Source organism: Tympanuchus pallidicinctus, unplaced genomic scaffold, assembly GCF_026119805.1.
Source record: "Tympanuchus pallidicinctus isolate F22 unplaced genomic scaffold, pur_lepc_1.0 scaffold3, whole genome shotgun sequence".
Lineage (NCBI taxonomy): Eukaryota > Metazoa > Chordata > Aves > Galliformes > Phasianidae > Tympanuchus > Tympanuchus pallidicinctus.
Window position 1 is genome coordinate 12,473,237 of NW_026294747.1, and position 18,654 is coordinate 12,491,890.

Consider the following 18,654-nt stretch of genomic DNA (forward strand, 5'->3'; position numbering starts at 1 on the left):
TTTTGGTGCCTGTCTGGTCCGTAATGCTTCTAAGGCTCATTGAACTTCCCTTCTTTTTTCTGTAGTTAGTTCTGAAGTCTGTAATAAGGGCATGCCACCTCTTTGGTCTAACACAGTTCTTGAATGAGTGAGCATGCAGAAAAAAGCTACAGGAAAGTAGCCTACCTAAAAACTGCATTATAGAGTTCTTCAATATGGAGCAGAACAGACGCCTGGCATGGGGGGAGTGCAGAGAAAAGCTACAAAAGGCACAAGCCTGGTGTAGCTGTATGGCTGTCAGGAACAGGAATAATTGGAGTCTGCATGCCTGCAAGCTGCCTAATGGTGTTAGTGATGATAGGGGCATCACATAGTTATTTGACTGCTTGTCAAATATATTTATACATAAATAGAAGAAATTGAATGATACTCCTTTATGGCAGCACAAGTGTACTTTCTACTACATGGTTAAAGAGGAGTGCTGCTACTGGAGATAAACATCTGCATATTAGCACACTCAGGTAATTTATGTGCATGAATCCTTAAAGGCTAGCTTTAATTTTGAGAAAACGGGAAATTCCGGAACGCAGAGAGTGAATGTGCCAGCATTGAGGAGGAGCAAATGAGATGAGTGGGTAATGAGGCTGACGAGCAAGATGGGAAAGCAGTGGGAAAGCTGAGCTGGGCTTGGTTAAAGCAGCATCAATGCCAGTTGGGACAGCCTAACAGGGAGCTGATCTTGTCAGAGCCAGGCTCTGCCTTACCATTACTGATCTATCTGATAATGATGAGTGCTTAAAAAGCTCTCATCTGTTTTCAGGTCGTTATTTATAGACGTAAACTACAGCTGAAAAGGAAAAAAAAGAAGGAGAAAAAAAAAAAAGACTCTGTGTTTTCTGCAGACTGCCCGAAGCCAAATAAATGGTCAGGTCTTACGCAAAATCAAAGCAGGAAGTTGGAAAAATGGTGAGGTGATACCTACAAAAGTGAGCCTCCATCCATGCCTGCTAACCATTGCAGCAACTCGACAGAGGAAACAGGTTCAGCCTGTGGGAGCATGCTGGGTTGACTTGGTCTGAGTTTCTGCAGCTTCCGAGCCAAGGAAAGAAATGACTCTCGAGGAAGAAAGCCTTGAAGGCACCGTATGGGCAGCCGGGGTTGTGGTTTCTCAGGGGGCTTTGGCACAGGTTTAGGGTCTGTGGGACCTCGTGGCCGAGTGATGCTGTCTTCCAGGCCGATTTCAGTGAGTTCAGTTATCTGGATTTGACTGCCACCTGGGTAGGCTTTGTGGTAGCTGGAAGAATTAAAATGGGCTTTGCAAGTTTCCACTCTCCTTACAAAACAAGCTTTTCCTGTTCTAAAATAAAGGAGACAATAAATTAATTCTCAGGGAAATATAGCCCTGATGGCAGCTCAGACCAGCGCTCTCTCCCGCAGGAAGCTGGCTCAGCATGGCCAGAGAACACGCAGGAAGAGGTCAGGCTGGTTGTGGCACAAGGAAATCGCTTCTTCCTTGTGAATTTGGTGATTCAGAAGGTGAGCTTGAGATGTCAGACATGCTCCAGCTGCCTGAAGTTACCCCACGTTAGCACATAACCTTATGAACTCATCTGTGCTTTTTTCTCAGCTTGATCCTTTTGGGAAATGATTACAGTTCGGTGAGCTAGGAGGCAGCCCTTCCAGCTGAGCCTATAAACACAAATTGTGGGCTAGGAGAGATGTGAGGCTCGTTTCCCCACCACGTTACGTTTCCCTCAGCCTTGGGATTGCTGAACGTTGCCTTGGTGCCATGGCCCTGGACGCGCAGCCGCTGGAGGACGTGAAGTTGGCCTCCTGCAGATCATCTCAACAAGCTGCTGCAAATGGCAGTGCTTTCTGTAAGCCATTGAAAAGACAAAAACCACAAAGCTTTGCCGTCTGTTCTTCACTCTGCCTCTTCTGATGGATCGGTCTCTATGATTTCTGAAACACAGCCGGAGAGGTGCAGTTTCCTGGCATCTGCCCAGCTCTGTTGCCACGGCTGTGACCCGTGAGCAGAGGTGCTGCTTTCCCAGACAGCGTGGTCACACCACCCGCAGCGGGCAAGGCCCTTTCCTCATGTGCTCACACCATGTCCTAAATACCTCCCTCCTCTCGTGGGCCGTCAGCCGCTCAGGTCTGACAAGCGTTCAAAGCAAGGATCTAAATACCTGAATGAACCCCTCCAAGGCTGTGCGCTGTTAATGAAGCATCCTGTGAATGAAGGCTGAGCTGTTCGCCAAGTGCCAGCGTTGCCTGCAGACCGGTCCCTTCTCTGCCTGTTCACCTCGCCCTTACACAAGCGAGCTGCTCCACCCAGCCGCCCCGCTCTTGCACAAGCCTCATTACCCGCCGGGTTTTACCGTGGGAATCCAGACACCAACCCAGGTGAATGAAACCCGGTGAGCGCTGGCTCCCATTGCCAGCCCACACCAACCTTCCTGCTATCACCCTGCCAAAAGCCCAAATCCTGACAGTGAGTTTTCCCCTCTGAAAAGGGTGGTCTGCAGCAATGCTGTCCTCCTGCTGCTCACCCCTTCTCTGCCCCCAGCACCCACGGATTGAGCATTGCCGATACCAGAGCTTCAAGGGCTGAAAGGGAAGCGGGATGGAAAGGAATGTGCTCATTATGCAACGTGACCCAAAGGAAAATAATATGTGTGATAATATTTTGCATTTGCGTAGGGCAGAAACTAAACAGAATGGCACAACTCCGGAAAGGACCATTGGTCTCTACTCCTTGTATGACCATCCTACAAAGCAAAACGAAGTCTTTAGCAGTAAGGCTGATGAGGCAAAGGCAGAGGCTGCCCAGGGAGGTGGTGGATGCCCCATTCCTGGAGACATTCAAAGTCAGGCAGGACGGGGCTCTGAGCACCTAATCTAGTGTAGGTGCCACTGCTCATTGCAGGGAATTGGACCTTAAGGATCCCTTCCAATTCAAACAACCCTATGATTCTCCAGAATGCAGCTGTTGCACACTCGCCTAACTTTTAGGGGGAAAAGAAGTGTTCACTGCTGCGTTTCAGCCTTATTGGCCAACAGAGGGAAGTTCACACTTGCAGGCAAAATCCTGAGGTCAGGAGAGCAGGAGCACAAGTTGGCCACGTGCACCCATCCACCAGCATGCAGCCACTGCGTCGGGGAAAACCAGCGTGTGGGCTGAGGGAAAGGCTGCAAGATGTTCTCCCCTCCCTCTCTTTTTTTTTTTTAATTTCACCCAATTATGTAGTCTTCCTTCTTCCTTTTCACGCTCCTGGCTTAAGGCGCATTTGAAAGTCTTTGATATGCCTGGACAGAAAGAGGAGGGGTGGGTGCAGAATTAGTGTCAGTGCCACGAACAGTGAAAACACCTCAAGTGGGAGATGGGCTATAACTTGTTGGGAGAGGCAGAAAGGTCGCACGGCGCTGCTGTGCACGAGTGAATAGTTCAAGGCATTTTGATGCAGAGAAAAACCAATTAAGATATAACCACTGCTGACATTCCCCTGAGTCGTTTCATCTCTCACCGCTTCAAAAAAGCAAGGAAAAACAAATTACGTCCTTTCAATCCCAGATTTATATAGGATGAATTGTTGCTTGGTCTATGAAAAGATCAAAAAGGAGATCTTTGAAAGAAAGATCGCCTACAAAGGGTGCTGGACTATTATCATACACACATACAAAAAAGGTTAATAAGCACAGTTCAGGTCAAAATGTAGACAAGTGCAGTGTGTGCAATGAAGTGTGAATGAGGGCTGCTTTCTCAGGCATTTCACAGCTGGCAGTAGGAGGGCAAAGCACGGCGCTGGGGCTTCAGCTCTGTATCTAAAATTGCAAGATTGGTGGAGCTCAGTGGGCTGCCAAGTGTTGGGGCTGCCGGATGGATGGGAGCTCCTGCCTGAGCAAAAGGGGTGGTGGAGGCAGGGGACAGGGCTGGGACACTGTGTCACCTCCTGCTGTGGGCTCTGGAGGAGGCCCCTCTGCAGAGGTGCCCCACTTCTTTGGGCACTGAGCCGGACTGCTCAGCAAGGTGACATTCCTAACACTGAGCAGGGTGGGGATCGCTGCTTGGGCTTTGCTGTCCGTGGCTTTGGAGCATCCCTCCTGCATCTGCAGAGACAGGAGGGGCACATAGATAATGATGAGAAGGTGAGGCCAATCGGCCTTTCTCCTCGACCACCCGGAGCAGCTTTCAAAGCAAGCCCCATTGAAGCCGTGGGGTTGAGGAGAAGCAAACAGACGCCGTAATTGCGCTGCGCACTGTCTCATCTCCGCGGCGAGTTGCAAAATGTGCCGCCTACCTCCCTCGTCAGCCAGCTTTAATTGGCTTTAATGAAGAGGTAATTATGTGATTTCAATTTTTAATTAAAGGGGGCGGTGGGGTGGGGAGGGGGGCCGGCCTCCTGCGAGCGTGGCCCCGCGGCGATGCCAGGGAGCGTGGTGGGTGTTGGGGGGCTCCACCCAGCCCTGCTCAAGGGGTGCGGGGGGAGCGGATGGGAGCTGGCTGCCTCTGGACACGCCACCGGGGCTTTCGGATCCAGCCCTGGTGCCCCAGGCGAGCCATGGTGTCGGAGGCAGAACATCAAAGGGGCAGCGAACGGCTGAGGGGAAAAAAAAAAGCCAACCAAAAATCCCTGCAGAGCCAAACCGATGCCTCCCCACACACGGCACAGCCCAGAAACATCTGGGTGAAACGCGGGCTGGCTGCTGCTAGGGGAGGAGCTGCAGGCCCGCAGCAACAGGCTCCCATGATGCCCACGCATCTCTCTCTGCCTCACACCATGCCATCAGAGGTCTTGCACCCCAATGACAGCCCTGCAGCCCTCCCTCCCTGGGTCTTGCAACCCAGGTCTCTTCTTCTTCCTGCAACTGGAGCTGCCTCAAGCAGCAGCACAACTAACCCCGTGGCCAAGCGTATCCCCCCATCTTGATTTTGGGGTTTTTCTTGCACATACTCTCTCTACTGGTGATTTCCAGGCTGGTGGCTCCCCAGCACAGAGCTGGGGATGGTCACGCATGGAAAAGCGAAAAATAAAATGGGAGGAGGGAAAGGAAAGAGAGTAAAAAGGAATGGAAACGAGGTCCAAGGTCTCTCTGCATTTTCTGTGCAATGATTGATTCAGTTGCTTGGCAAATATAGCTGGGCCACATCGCAGGCTGCACTTGGGAGGGCTGAGTCACACTGTGCTGCTTGCCCAGCTCCGTGCCCGATGGGCCAGAGTGCTTCCTTGGGCCAAGAAGTGAAACCTGATCTTTTTTTTTTTCTATCTTTCTTTTTTTTTTTTCAAACAAAGCCTGAACGGAAGCAACGTGCGAGAGCTGGGCCAGATCCAGCAGCCTCCACCCTCAGAGGGGTGGGGCAGATAAAAGCTCTCTGGCTTTCCTCTCCACATGTCACTGCCTCCCACAAAGCTCATCATCAGCCCCATACCCCCATTTCCTATTGATTGCAGCCTCAGTGCTCACCCTCAATTTGCTATGGTGGAGGGGCCAATGGATTTGGCATCCTGCACCCCACAGCTTGCCGATCTCCTGGGCGTCACCCAAGGAAACAGCCATCTGCATCCTCATCCTGGTGCCCCTCTTGGAATACCCAATGTTCTCACCCCTTGTGGCCACCACAATGATTTGACAGGTCCCAGGCTCCTACGGTGGTGCCCTCTGAGTGTGTTCACAAAAATAAAGTGTTTCTGGGAGAAGACATGGCGTAGGAATGTTCCCAGTTCTGGAAGTCGTATTGAGGGTGAAGGTGCTGCTAAATAAAGGGATCTTTTCTTGGGATAAAACAACCTCTCCCTCGGTGGTGCCACTATGGTGTGGCTGCAGTGACTCAGTGGGCACACATTGCGTGGGAAGGCATTTCTCCTCCATGGCAACAAAACATCCAGTGTAGGGATCTGCTGGAGAGGATTACCTTTTCCTGAATAATTGTGACATAATTGCCAATTGAGGAGGCTATGTGGGGCTGTAATAAAAAGTCCCGGAGGAAGGAGAAGCAGTGAGTGGAAATAAGTGGCAAGTAGAGGTTGAAGTCCCTGAAAAAAGGGGATTTCTGGCAGTAGGTGTGACCCTTCCAAGCCTCTGAAGGGTGAGTGAAGGAGAAGCAGCTGAGTCACGACAGATAAAGGACAGGCTCCTTCTCTTATCAGCTACGGGTGTGCAGGCAGGGCTGGGCTGAGGGCTTGTCACTCTGCAAAGAAATGTGCTCATGGGATGGCCAGTCCCTAACGCCTAGTGCCAGGGACACCGTGCTGGAACCAACCTGTCTAGCCAAAGCCCTGTGGAACACCAGTTTTTCTTGGCATCGACAAAGCACAGCCCTTGCTGCTGATTGCTGGCAGAGCCACGAGCCGCATGGTGCTAATTGATGGGTGGTTAAATGAATCCTGGATGGCAGAGCTCCACCAAGCACCTGTGGCCATCATCATGCGTGGGAGATGATGCTCGTCAAGAAGGGAAGACCAGGATTAGGGACTGAGCCATTCTGGCAGTGGCAGGTGGTGTAGAAAGGGGGAAGGAAAGAGATGGGCACACTGAAAGCAGGCACTTCTCCTCCTGCCTCTGAGCAGCTCTGCTCGGGGTCTTGAGAGTTTGGCTGTGAAGCCTGCTGCCCTGGGCTGGTGGGGTTAGTGTCAGGAGCTTCATCCTTGTTTGGCACTATTTCTGACAAATGAATGATTTGCTCTCTCAGTTACTCCTTTCTGGCTACCTCTAAGCAGGACAAGCAAACACACATATTTGTGGAGGGGTGCCCAGGCTCAGTCCATGCCCAGAACACCTTGTCCTACCCATGCTGGTACTTGCATCAAGAGCCACGACATTTTAGCCCCGTATCCACATGGCCACCCGCACCCTGCCGCAGCCTTCGCCACTGCTGATGCAAGCCTGAGTGTTCATTTCTGGCGAAGGTTGTCCAATTATGGGAAATCCGTCCAGTTCTGTGACTTTGACTCTTGCCCCATTAAAGCTGAAGGAATGCCTGAGTCATCCCAACGCCTGCCAAGAGCCTTAACTCCTTTTTCTCCACCCGGAGTTTCCTTCCCAGCTCCGAGGCTCGGCAGCCAGTGGGACCGGCGTGTTGCTATTGCTCTCTGATCTGAATAGCAGCTCAGTAGTTGCAATCTTCAATAATAACAACAGTGACTTAATAATGTCAGCAACATAATTAATAACCATAACAATTCAATTAATTGTTGAATATTAAAGCCAAGGGATTTGCAAGCATTTTATTCCTACTGCAGGAACCCCCTCTGGTTACAGCGCCTCTGGAAAAGCTTGGATTAAACCCACTGCAGGGTGGGTAATGCTAGCTCAGTTCTACTCTGTGAGTGCTGCCCTACAGGAAACCTCTTTTAAAGGAAGCTGGTAACTGGGGGTTAATGGCTAGGCTTTTAATGACATTTGGCCCAGTGAGTCGGAGCACTCAGAGGACCAGCATTAAGAGTTTTTTAGGCCATTGCACAGTGTGTGCGTTTAAAGCTGGTCTAAGGTGTCACTTTCTGGACCAGGTGGTCCCATCCCACCCACCCAACCCAGGCTACAGTTTCCCACCCATGACACAGCTGCGTGAAGTGAGAGCTGTGTAGAGCAAAATGCTGTAATCACAGCTCACCACTGCTTTCTGCAGCCCCCAGCACTGAGCCCACCCCAGCACAGCCCCAGACCCGGTGCTGTGACATGCCCTGAGCTACCTCCTGCAAATATTTGTCAAGGTGGAGCCGGGTGTTCAAACATGAGAGGATCTGAGTAACCGACAGGAAGAGAAGACAGATCCAGCTTTCACAAGGTAGCTCCATCAGAAGCTATTAGCTGGGGCGGTGGGAAGCCAGCAGGCTACGCAGCTGGGGCAGGTGAGCTTTGGGAAAGTCAAACAAAGTCAGGGAAAGTACATATCACTGATATTCCTTTTTCTTTTTCTCCCATGGTTCAAGTTGCTCAGAGAAGCTGTTGGTGCCCCTGCCTTGGAGGTGCTGAAGGCCAGGTTGGATGGTGCAGCCTGATGTGGTGGGGGACAGCCCTGCTCTTGGCAATGGGTTGGAATTGGGTGGGCTTTAAGGTCCCTACCAACCCAAGCCATTCTGTGATTCTATGATTTTCATGAAGCTACTAAAGCTGATGCATAGAGAGCATATGTAAATATATATATGAGAAAGAGAGATAGCTGGCAGCAATGTGCTTGAGAATTTGGTTTGGGATCAATCCTCAGCCTGGCTGGAGATGGGAAATAATCCAAATCTTGGCAGTAACAGCACCTCACCATCCTCCCCCCGCCTCGCATTTGCTGATGTTTTGGTCAGGCGATCTGGCAACTGATCTCAGTGTTTACCCGTAAAGTTTACTCACTGCTGATTTAAAAAAAAAAAGAAAAAAGCCAAAAACGGAGCAAAGTGAAAAGCACGGCCGGGATGATGCACTGAGCACAGAAGCTCAGTCCCTGAGTGGGACAGCTGGGAGGGGACTTGGGGCACACACTGCACTAGGATGTGACGTGTGGTGGCGGTGAGGACGTCTCACTCGCACACAGCCGTTGACGTTGGCCCTGCTGAACGGCCCCAGGAGCACGTCCCACCCTTCCTCATCTCCGCTGTGAGGTTTGCAGCCATGTTTATCATGTCCATATGACCTCAGCGTGTTGGTGGGGGCTGTGGGTGGCACTGCAGGGACCTACAAGGAAACGGGACACACTCAGGGTTGTGTCAGCACCTTTGCTTGGCCGTTACCCCATCCCTAGAGGTGTTCGAGGCCAGATTGGATGGGGGCCTGGGCAGCCTCATCTAGTATTAAATGGGGAGGTTGGTGGCCCTGCATGTGGCAGGGGGGTTGGAGATTCATGATCCTTGAGGTCCCTTCCAACCCTGGCCATTCTGCGATTCTGTGATCGAGCTCGGCATGTTTGCAGTTATCTCTACACCAGAGAATAAACTTGCAATACACTACAAATTGTGTCATCTCTGACAGGATGTCCTTTTCCTCCCAGCTTAATGTGCTCACACATACGGAAGCACTGATGTGCAGCTAACTCCTCTCCTTGCAAATTAGGGCCAGAGGATGGCCTTGAGAGAGCCAGTGACACTCACAGCTGTTGGCCGATGCCACCCATAGGATTTCCAACGAGAAGCATCTCTACAAACAGATAAAAAAAGGCAAAGATGACTCAAAGCAACCTTAATGGCTGCAGAAAAGGGGCATGGTGCCTGGAGCAGTGACCTACAATTCACTCTATTGCTGCAAGGCCTGGCTCCTCATGGTCTCCAGTAAATACTATCACTGCAGCACAGCAGGGTAAAAAAAGGTGAGCTGGCAGCATGATGGGAAGCTGCAGCCTACTGGCACCATGTGGGACCACCACAGACTTCATGTGCAGAGAGCACATCAACATCGATCAAGGCTGAGGTCTCCGACATTTATTACCGTTGCTGCACAATAAAGATTGCCCAAATATTTACGCTACCAGGATGGGTTTTGGGAATGTCCCGTGTTGTTAAAATCATGAGATGTAGTCCAAAGCATCTCCTGGGCTCACTGAGTGACCAAATGTCCAGAGCACTCCAGTAAACATGGTGTATCTCAGGGCAAGCCACCAGTGCTCCCTCATCCTCAACCATTTTGGCTCTCATTGAAAGAGAAGCACTGGCTCACAGCCCGTCCCATGGCAGCCAGGGCTGTGTGCTAACCTACTGGCACAGGTTAATATCTGAAAGTATTCAGGTCCCACATGGGATAAGACCCATGGATATGAGCACTGTGTAGTGGGATCCATGCAATATGATCAGTGCTCAAGAGACCGAGAAACGTGAGCCTCTTTTTTATCATTTGTTGCTTTTGTACTCAGACTAAACACCAGCATGATGTCCAGGCGTGCAGAATGTGTTCCACCAGGGTCACAGAATCATGCAGTCATTAAGTTTGGAAAAGACCACTAAGGACACCAAGTCCAACCCCCCAACCCATCCCCACCATGCCCACTGAGCCACAGCCCTCAGTGCCACGGTTCTTGAACAGCTCCAGGGACAGTGACTCCACCTCTGGAGGTGTGCCAGTGCCTCACCACTTTTTTTGAGATGAAACTTTCCTTAATATCCAACCTGAATCTCCCCTGATGCAACTTGAGGCCATGACCCCTCATCCTATCTCTAGTAAACCAGTGTGTCACGGGCGGTGAGACAACTTCAGGGCAGAAGCAAACACAGCCACACATCTGTAACTGCTGTATTGACCCAACATGCCCGTGTGGGTTCAGTGCTCCTGCCCTTGTATGGTGCAGCACTGGGAGCCTGGTGAAGGACGGGCTTCCTGGAGATGACTCCTTCTGCCCCCGGCCCCTCGCAATGCTTTCATGACTGTGTGCAGCAGTTTACAGCACACGGCGGCAACACACTGAGTCAGTGGGATGAAACATGTTCAAGCTGCTTTGGAAAAAGGAGCCTTAGTCAGATAAATATTAGTAAATTGAGCAACTGGGGCTACGTGATATTGCTGATTAATACATGGCTTGCGTACAGCATGAAGAACTCTCGCAGATTGAGGAAAGATGCTTCCGCTGCTGCCCTTGTTTAAGTTAGCCCCGAACCAGCTGAAAAGCTCCAGCCCTGCTGCATTTCATTTTATGTAATCATTAAACAAACAGCCTTGGTGGCCTCCATCTGTCTTGTTGAGACCTTCCCAAGTGAGGTGCCCCAGGACAAAAGCATCTGCCCCTGCCTCGCCCAGCTCTGCCCTGAGACCTGAGATGCTGTGCCCGGGTCACAGGCTGGGAGCTGATGGCACCGTTTGGACCAGCAAGTTTGTGAGGGTGAAGGATGATAACAAAGCATAACCCTAAATTTCTTAGTGTACTTGAGGAATACTCACATGACATTATATACACGTATATATATGTATGAAGGAATATTAAAATGTGAAAAAAAATGAAAAGAAAAAAAAAAAAGGAAAAACATATGTGAAAAGCATGACAAGATGCTGTTCCTCACTTCTGTTTCTCCAGTCCCACACTGCCAGTTTGCAGCTATTCTGTGTGTTGCTCTTTTTAATCCAGGATTTCAAGGGACCTGGTGCTCACTAATCTATTGCCATGGGTGCCTGTGGGGACAGCCTCCCTCTGACACAAACAATGAAACTCGGAAGGCAGCAGTTTATGAGGCGAGAGCGTATGTTTCCCCATTACTAATCGACTTCAGCTGGCAGGATTACAACCTCAAGCCTGTAAGCAGGCTTTTCTTCTCCTACAGATGTCAGGTTTAAAGGAAAGGAAATCATTATGATAAAAAAAAAAAAAGTCATATGGCCTCAATTCTTCACTTCCTGCTGCAGAGGAGTAATGCTGGCTGAATCTGTGGTCCTTGCCCAGCACAGACCCATCACAGGGGCTGCACACACTGCTAGGATCACAGCAGCTAAATAGCAACGGGAAAAATAACATTACAGCAGTGGAAAGGCTGATAGCATGCAGGGTGTGAGCAAGGGGTGATGTGTCTGGTGGAAGCCCCGCATCTCCGGGGGGAAATGCTGGGCTGGGCTGGGCTGGGCTGAATGCATCACTACCACCCGCTGGAGACACCATTGCAGGGTGCGTGAGCAGCTGCAGAGGAGATAAATCACCATCTCCTCATTCAAAAAAACACATTTTTCATTTTTCTTGGCCCTGGTTGCAGTGTTCTTCACAGACCCACCCATGTAGCTGCTGTGCTGTCACCATGACCCATGTAACTAAGGCAACCCGCTTCTGCTATCGGGAGGATACACAAACCCAAAAACCTGAAACGATGAGCAAAAGCCCAGTTGTGGAGCATGCACTGCACCACGACACATAGCAACAGGGCCTCTCGTGGGCTGGGAGAGGGAAACTGTAAAGGGAGGTGGCAGGCACCCTGCTGGACTCTGCAGGTGGGAGATGGATGTGGATGCTGCTTCAGTTCTGTTTTATTCTAGTAAGGGACACCCACGTGTAGTCAAACTGTGCTTGGGAACATCACGCTTCTCCTAGATTCCGGTGCCAAGAGCTGTTAACTCCTGGTCAATTCCTCACCCAATTCATTAACTCATATTATTTTAAAGGCAATGCAGACACTTTTCTTCTTTTCCTAAGCTGAGCTGCCTGGTTTGAGGGCAGTTGATGTCACCATTGCTTTGCTTTAAGACCATTTCTGTGCAACTTTTGCACGGCCACAATGCAAATGACAGCAAATTATGGTATGTTAATGCACTGGGCTTTTCTTTTCTGTGGTTATCCGTGTAGCAAGCCCAATGTATGTAGAAGGAAGGAGAATTCTTATAATGGACATACAATGAAAACCAGAACTGGTGCTGCAAGAACCCATTTTTTATCTACACTTTTTGAGCGTTCTTTTTTCCCCCCATGCTGAGACACACTGATGGCTGTGGCAACAAAGGTTCTGTGCTCCCCATGGCTCGGTGCAGATCACCCTGATGAAAGCCAAAGCAGGAAGACGAACCCCAAAGGGGGCTGCTGACCCCCACCTGCAGGTGTGAGCCTCACTGAAAAGCAGATTTTGCTTTGCTCCGGACCGTTTGAAGCAAGGTGTACACAGACATGCTACGTCCTGTAGCTTTCCAGACCGGGGGCCTTCCTGCAGCTGTTTCTTGTAGCTCTCCTTTTTTCCTGCCAGATTGCTGTGTTTGAAGTGGTGTCCCATTTCCTGTGCACAAAGACCCTTCCCCGCTGCATTTTGGAGCCCTTTTTAGAATGATATAATAATAATAACAGTAATAATAATGAAAACTCAACTTAGGCTCTGTCTCTGGTCCTACCTGCTTCAGATCCCTTATTCTTATGGAATCTCTTGGGCAGGAATTTTGACATTTCAGTGGCCAGAGTATTTGTCCAGACAGTGTCAATCTGGACCATTCCTTTGGCAAGGAAAAGCTAAATCTTGCTAAAGTTAGATAAATTGCTGCTGCTGGCTATCGTGCTGGATCAGGGTGTTGTAAAGAGTGGCAAAATCAGTGTGGCACAGAGGAAGGGATGCCAGTGCTGCTGGGTGCCACCTCTTGATGCTGTTGCTTTCCCCAATGGCCCCTTGGCGGTGTGCAATGGTCAGACCCTACGAAATGATGGAACTGAGACTGGGAAGAGGGAGTGGGTCAAGAGGGAGAAAATGGGGTAAACAGAGTGATTGCAGGGGACAGTGAGAACGATAAGGGTGGGCAGTGCTGCTGCAGAGCTGTGTAGGTGGGCTACCCCAAGGAGAAGGTGAGGGAAGGCTTCGTGGTGATGCTGCATGGATGTGGAGCTGAAGTGAACGCGCTTGGCCAGGACCCACATTAGAGGCTGGGGTCCAAACCAGGCTTCTGGGGGCTTCTGGGGAGGGGGGGAGATGGCACTGGGACTGGGCGTGCTTTGGAGAGGAGACGAGCTGCAAGGTGGGGTCCGTCATAGCCACCCCATCCCCACCACGGAAACACACAGACACGAGGGTACGGCGAGGCTGGCGTCCCACGCAGCATTACAGATCGGGCTCCGCTCTCAGTGGGTCCCATCCCGGCGGGGCGGAGCGGAGCACACCGCGGCCGGAGGCGGGCGAGAGGCGGAGCGGCGAGGGGGCGGCGGGCGGACTCCCGGGGGAGGCACCGGAAGGCGCCCGGCGCTGAATCATTGCAATAAATTGGTCCCGGCGAGGCCGGGCTCAGTCATTGCCGCTCGAGACGCAGTGGGAGCAACGCAGCCCGGGGAGCTGGAGCCGGGAGGGAGCGAGGGAAGGACGGAAGGAAGGGACGAGGGAAGGAACGAGGGAGAGAGGATGAAGATGCAAGCCGAGGTGATCCGCGAGGGCGAGCTAGAGAAGCGGAGCGACAGCCTTTTCCAGCTGTGGAAGAAGAAGCTGGTAGTGCTCACCAAGGACAGCCTCAGCCTTTTCCCCGACGGGCACAAGCGGGCCAAGGGCAAGGAGCTGGGCTTCGGCTCCATCCTCAAGGTGGACTGCGTGGAGCGCACGGGCAAATACATCTACTTCACCATTGTCACCAAAGACCGCAAGGAGATTGACTTTCGGTGCCCGGACCAGAGCTGCTGGAACGCCTCCATCACCATGGCTCTCATCGACTTCCAGAACAAGAGGGCCATCCAGGACTTCAAGAGCCGTCAGGAGATGGAGCAGGCAGCGGGCACCCAGGAGCGGCGACTGGCCCGGGCGCCCTGAGCCCCCAGGTGAGCTCACACCCCCATTCCTCCCCCTCTAACAAACCCACAGAGATACCTCTAACTCCTGCACAACAATCCTTACCTATGTATCCCCTACACACCGTGCTTTGGGTGCCACAGCGAGGTAGTGGGGCTCCCACGGCCGCTCCTCGTGTTTCCCAGCGCAGAGCCGGGTGCGGCACCCTGAGCGCAGCGTGTGCTGTGCCTGCAGCTCTTGTGCCCAGCTCCTGGGGCTCGCTCCCCCTTCCCGAACCCCGTGCTGGGAATCCGAGTGGGAGATGGGCACAGTGCTTGGAATGCTGAGCGGTAGGCAGACACGTGTCTGTGCCGGGGAGTTATCGGGGTAGGAAATGGCACTCAGCAGCGCTTTCCTTGCCGCACGCCCTATAGAGACGCCGCAGATGCCGCGATGAGTGCTGAGTGCTTCCTGTCCCTTCAGAGCCCTTTATTTTAATTCTTCCCCTGCCCTTTCATTTAACTAACCTGCTTCCTCTTGCTGCCTTCAGAGCGTACTGCTGGATGGTAAACCAGAGCAATTGTCTTGGTCTGAAAAGGGACAGGGTACCAATGAAGGAAAGCGCGGAAGATAGCTGGGAGCAGCTTGGTTTTCTCCAGGCCTGTGGAGGCTGCTGAGCAAAGAGCCCTGAGCTTTGCCTGAGACGCATTTTGAAAAAGAAAAAACCAAAGACTTTCATACGGGACTTCCAGCGAAGCGCCCACGTGCTTTGGGTGGCGCGGCTTCGCGAACGGTTCTCTTCTATTTATGAGACGCAAGGAAGATTCAACACTGACTGGTGGTGTTTGACACAATTTAAATTATTTGTAGTATCTATATTTGTATTTATTTTGATGAATGTCTTTCAGCAGTTATTGGTCTTAATATTGCTTTTGCATTAATATGTCCATTCCAAATAAATTACTTGAAATGTTCACTTTTTATTACTACACGTGGCGGTGCGGTGATTTTTGTGGGTGCTGTTTGTGGTGTGGGGGCTGTAAGGCAGCAGTGGCCTGGACGTGACTGTGGGGTGAAGAAGCCCCTGATAATCCATCTGCAGGGGGAGAGCATGGAGGAAAAACGCACTGAGGGCCAGGGAGGGAATGCAGGAGCCTTCTGTGTGCCCAATCAGGGCTTTTTTGGGATATTTTCCTGTATAGTTGAATAATGGCAGTTAAAGGAGGCACAAAATCTCCCTGTAACCATACCATGTTATGCCTGCTGGTGCCTGGCCCCAGCTCTAGATAATGATAGTGCCTAGGAATGAGTGAGGTGCTCTTTTCCTGCAGTCCAAGAAGCTGTGCTCTTTTGGAAAGGGGAATACAACCTGTTGAAGTTTTGTCTTGTGAGGCTCAATGCCTACTAACTGACCTGTACGCTCAAGAGCATCCAGCAGTGCTGAGCTCCACTGACAGGCAGGGTTGCAAAGTGCTCTCTGCAAATGCTTCAAGCTTGGTAATTCCCTTTGGGTAACTTTCCTGCTGCCACTATCAGTTAGTTCTTGCAGGAGACAGGAGGCAGCTGCAAGGTATTTAGTTATGAGCAGCCTGCGGTGAGAGCAGAAGGGGCTCAGTGTGGGGTTGTGCCTCCAGCACAAGAATGCCCGAGAACATACAACAACGTTCCTTTCTTTATTTCGGTGGAAAAACAGAAGTGGCAGCTTTCGAGAATTAGTGGCTTTTTGTCTCTCTCAGTGGGTTTTTGCTCTTTAAGAGATAAACAAACAAACCGAGATTGACAATGAGCTGCAAGTAGCCAAAGGAGGAGACTCCGTAGTGCTTGTACAGAATGACACCGAGGGTTGGGCCCACCGTCCTCGTCAGGGGCTGGACAGAGGCGCAGATCCCCAGCATGGTCCCTAGGAGAGATAGCAGAGATGTCAGGATGAGGGTTAGTAGCCTCCCTCTGCTGCGGTAGGAAGCAGCCTCAAACCATCAATGGGAGCCTTTGGCACTGGGAGATGCTCCTGAACCCATTGGGATGGGATGGGGTGAGGTGGAGTGGGATGGGGGCAGCTTTCAGGGACACTCTGAAGCCTTCCAAAGAAAAGCATGCAATTCTTTTCAATATCATAATTAGCAGCTGTGGGCAACTAAGGGTCCCAGCCCACCCAACCAGCTATTGCTATGTATTCTCTCTCATGGAGCAGAAAAATAGACACTTAGGAGTGTATCAGGAGCTAGAAAGGTCTAACTACATCTGTAAGAATAGCTAACTAAAAGCAGAAGAAGATTCTGAGCCCCTGTGAGATCACACAGCCTTGCAAATGGAGTGGATGTTTCCATTTGGATGGCAATGGGAGCCTTTCACCTGGCTTGGCCGGTTCTCCTTCCAGCAGAGCATGCATTTACATGGTGAACAGGAGGAAGGGAAGCACCTCCACTGGGGCAAGGGCAGGTTTTTCCACCAGGATGTCACACGGGATGCAGCCACGACTTTAGGCTTCTCACCATGCAGGCCAGAACTCCATTAGCCCACACTAAGTATGGGTAAGGAACTTAGGTCCTGCTTGGAAATGGTGTTCTCAGTCATTATTCTTACTACCAATTCTGAGCTATTGGCATCAATTTTTCACCAGTACATGACTGAATCACCACCTATGGCATTCAGGAGAGGGGAAAAGCTGTAGGAAAAGGTATGGATCCCAGTGTGCTACCTATATGGTGACCATGGAGAAATGATCCCAGCTTGGAGGGAGGACAGGCAGACATGGGTTGATGCCATACTGGCCTGCAACTGCTGCACTTCTGTCAAAAATGCTTAAAATACTTGTGCAGTGAGCCCAAACTGAGGGTGTAGGTGTGACATACAGAGAGGGAAGTCTCCCTGAAGAGCTGCCCAGCTCCTCCTGCACATGGGAACAGCGATGGGTGGGACCTCAGCCTGACCCTTTGCCAATGGGAACAATCCCACAACCACCAAACTTTCTGGGCAGGTTTTGCAATTATTTTTTTTCCCCTCTAGGTATTTGAATTAAACTAATTACTACGTGCAATTGCCAAACTGGCTCTCATGGTTGAGGAGGCACTTTTTTTTTTTTTTTTTTTGAGCTGAAATCCGTCCTCTTGAAAGGCTGGGCTCTCCTCAGCAGGCCTGTAACACATTGCTGAGAAAGATAATTTCTATTTAATGGGTTTAAATTAGATCCCTCGTGTCGGATGCCCCGGAGCTTTGAGACACTGTAAATCAGCCCTTGCTCCATTTCCAAGCAGCTCATGTGATGGATCCCAGTCAACTTCAGAACTTTAACAGTAACAAGTTATCACACCAGTAAAAAAGCCTCTCCTCTCCTCTCCTCTCTTCTCCTCTCTTCTCCTCTCTTCTCCTCTCTTCTCCTCTCCTCTCCTCTCCTCTCCTCTCCTCTCCTCTCCTCTCCTCTCCTCTCCTCTCCTCTCCTCTCCTCTCCTCTCCTCTCCTCTCCTCTCCTCTCCTCTCCTCTCCTCTCCTCTCCTCTCCTCTCCTCTCCTCTCCTCTCCTCTCCTCTCCTCTCCTCTCCTCTCCTCTCCTCTCCTCTCCTCTCCTCTCCTCTCGGGGATGGTGGCTGAGCCTCACTGCAGGCTCTTCTCCTAAGGCTTTGTGCCTGATGTGCAAATCAAATCACGAGATATAGGTCCAGGATGCTGCCCTGCTCTGCTTCCTCCCTGCCTCCATGCATAAAGCAGTAACAAGACCCCCATTCTCAGGGGACAAGGAGTGCTTGTGTGGCTGTGGGCCCGCCTTGGCTTGGGGCTGTGCTCCCACCAGCTCACACACCCAGTGGAGCAGCACACATGTGTGCCGTGCAACATTTTCCCTTCCTGCCTTTGAAGATGGGGAGGGAAAAAAATATCAAAGGGAAACGAATGAAATCATTTCACTCTGTTTCCTTCTGTGGAATTCATCAGCCTCTGTAGGAGTGGCCTTAAATGGGTCCTCCGCAGAGCCAGTTTCGGGTTGGCAGAGGAAGGAGCTTTAACTGCCGTCCCTTTGGAGCAGTACTCCTGTGCTGGAGTGTCATTGCATGGTGGCACTGCCCCCAGGGACACCCACGCCACAGCTGCTGCAGGGAGGCAGCTTGCAGGGCCACGGCTCTGCTGTGTCAGACATTCCTGTCCTGCTTGGGAACAGAGCCTCCTCCTTGGGGAACACCGAGAGGAGGAAGCATGTCGTAAGGATAAGGGGCAGGAAGGACCAATGAAGATGGATTTCCTCCAATGCTGCCATCCTCCATGCCAGCTGTGCCCCTCCTCATCATACCTGGTTTTGATCCAGGAGCACGTGGCACAGCATCAGCCTGGGATGGATGGGCACAATAGAGCCCATAACCTCCCAGTGACCCAAAATGTCCTCCTGCCACCCCATGGGCTGTCTCCATCCCGCCCATCTGCGTCCATCCCATCCTGTCGTAACAACATACGCAAGCGAGGACCAGGGTGAGGCAACTAAGCCCATTTTCCTCTCTGACTGAATTTCGCCTCTAGGCTGGCTTTAACAGCCGAGCAATGCTCCATTTTTCCTCACAAAGCCCCTTTGAGCAGAA

General features: G+C 51.3%; 2 protein-coding genes across 3 annotated transcripts in view; one reads left to right on the forward strand and one right to left on the reverse strand.

Moving 5' to 3' along the window:
• The first annotated feature begins 13,619 nt into the window (after window positions 1-13,619).
• On the forward strand, window positions 13,620-15,082 carry PHLDA2 (pleckstrin homology like domain family A member 2). Its single transcript, XM_052694585.1, has 2 exons — window positions 13,620-14,143; window positions 14,644-15,082. Exon 1 carries the CDS (start codon window positions 13,737-13,739, stop codon window positions 14,133-14,135), a length of 399 nt encoding a protein of 132 aa, XP_052550545.1. The 5' UTR covers window positions 13,620-13,736; the 3' UTR covers window positions 14,136-14,143; window positions 14,644-15,082.
• A 665-nt stretch (window positions 15,083-15,747) lies between these two features.
• The window catches only part of SLC22A18 (solute carrier family 22 member 18), a 48,647-nt gene continuing 45,740 nt past the window's right edge, over window positions 15,748-18,654 (reverse strand). For both annotated transcript variants that reach the window (XM_052694576.1, XM_052694574.1), the window contains exon 12: window positions 15,748-15,993. In XM_052694576.1, the coding sequence (XP_052550536.1) occupies window positions 15,806-15,993 (188 nt within the window). In that variant the 3' untranslated portion in view covers window positions 15,748-15,805. The remainder of the gene's footprint in view (window positions 15,994-18,654) is intronic.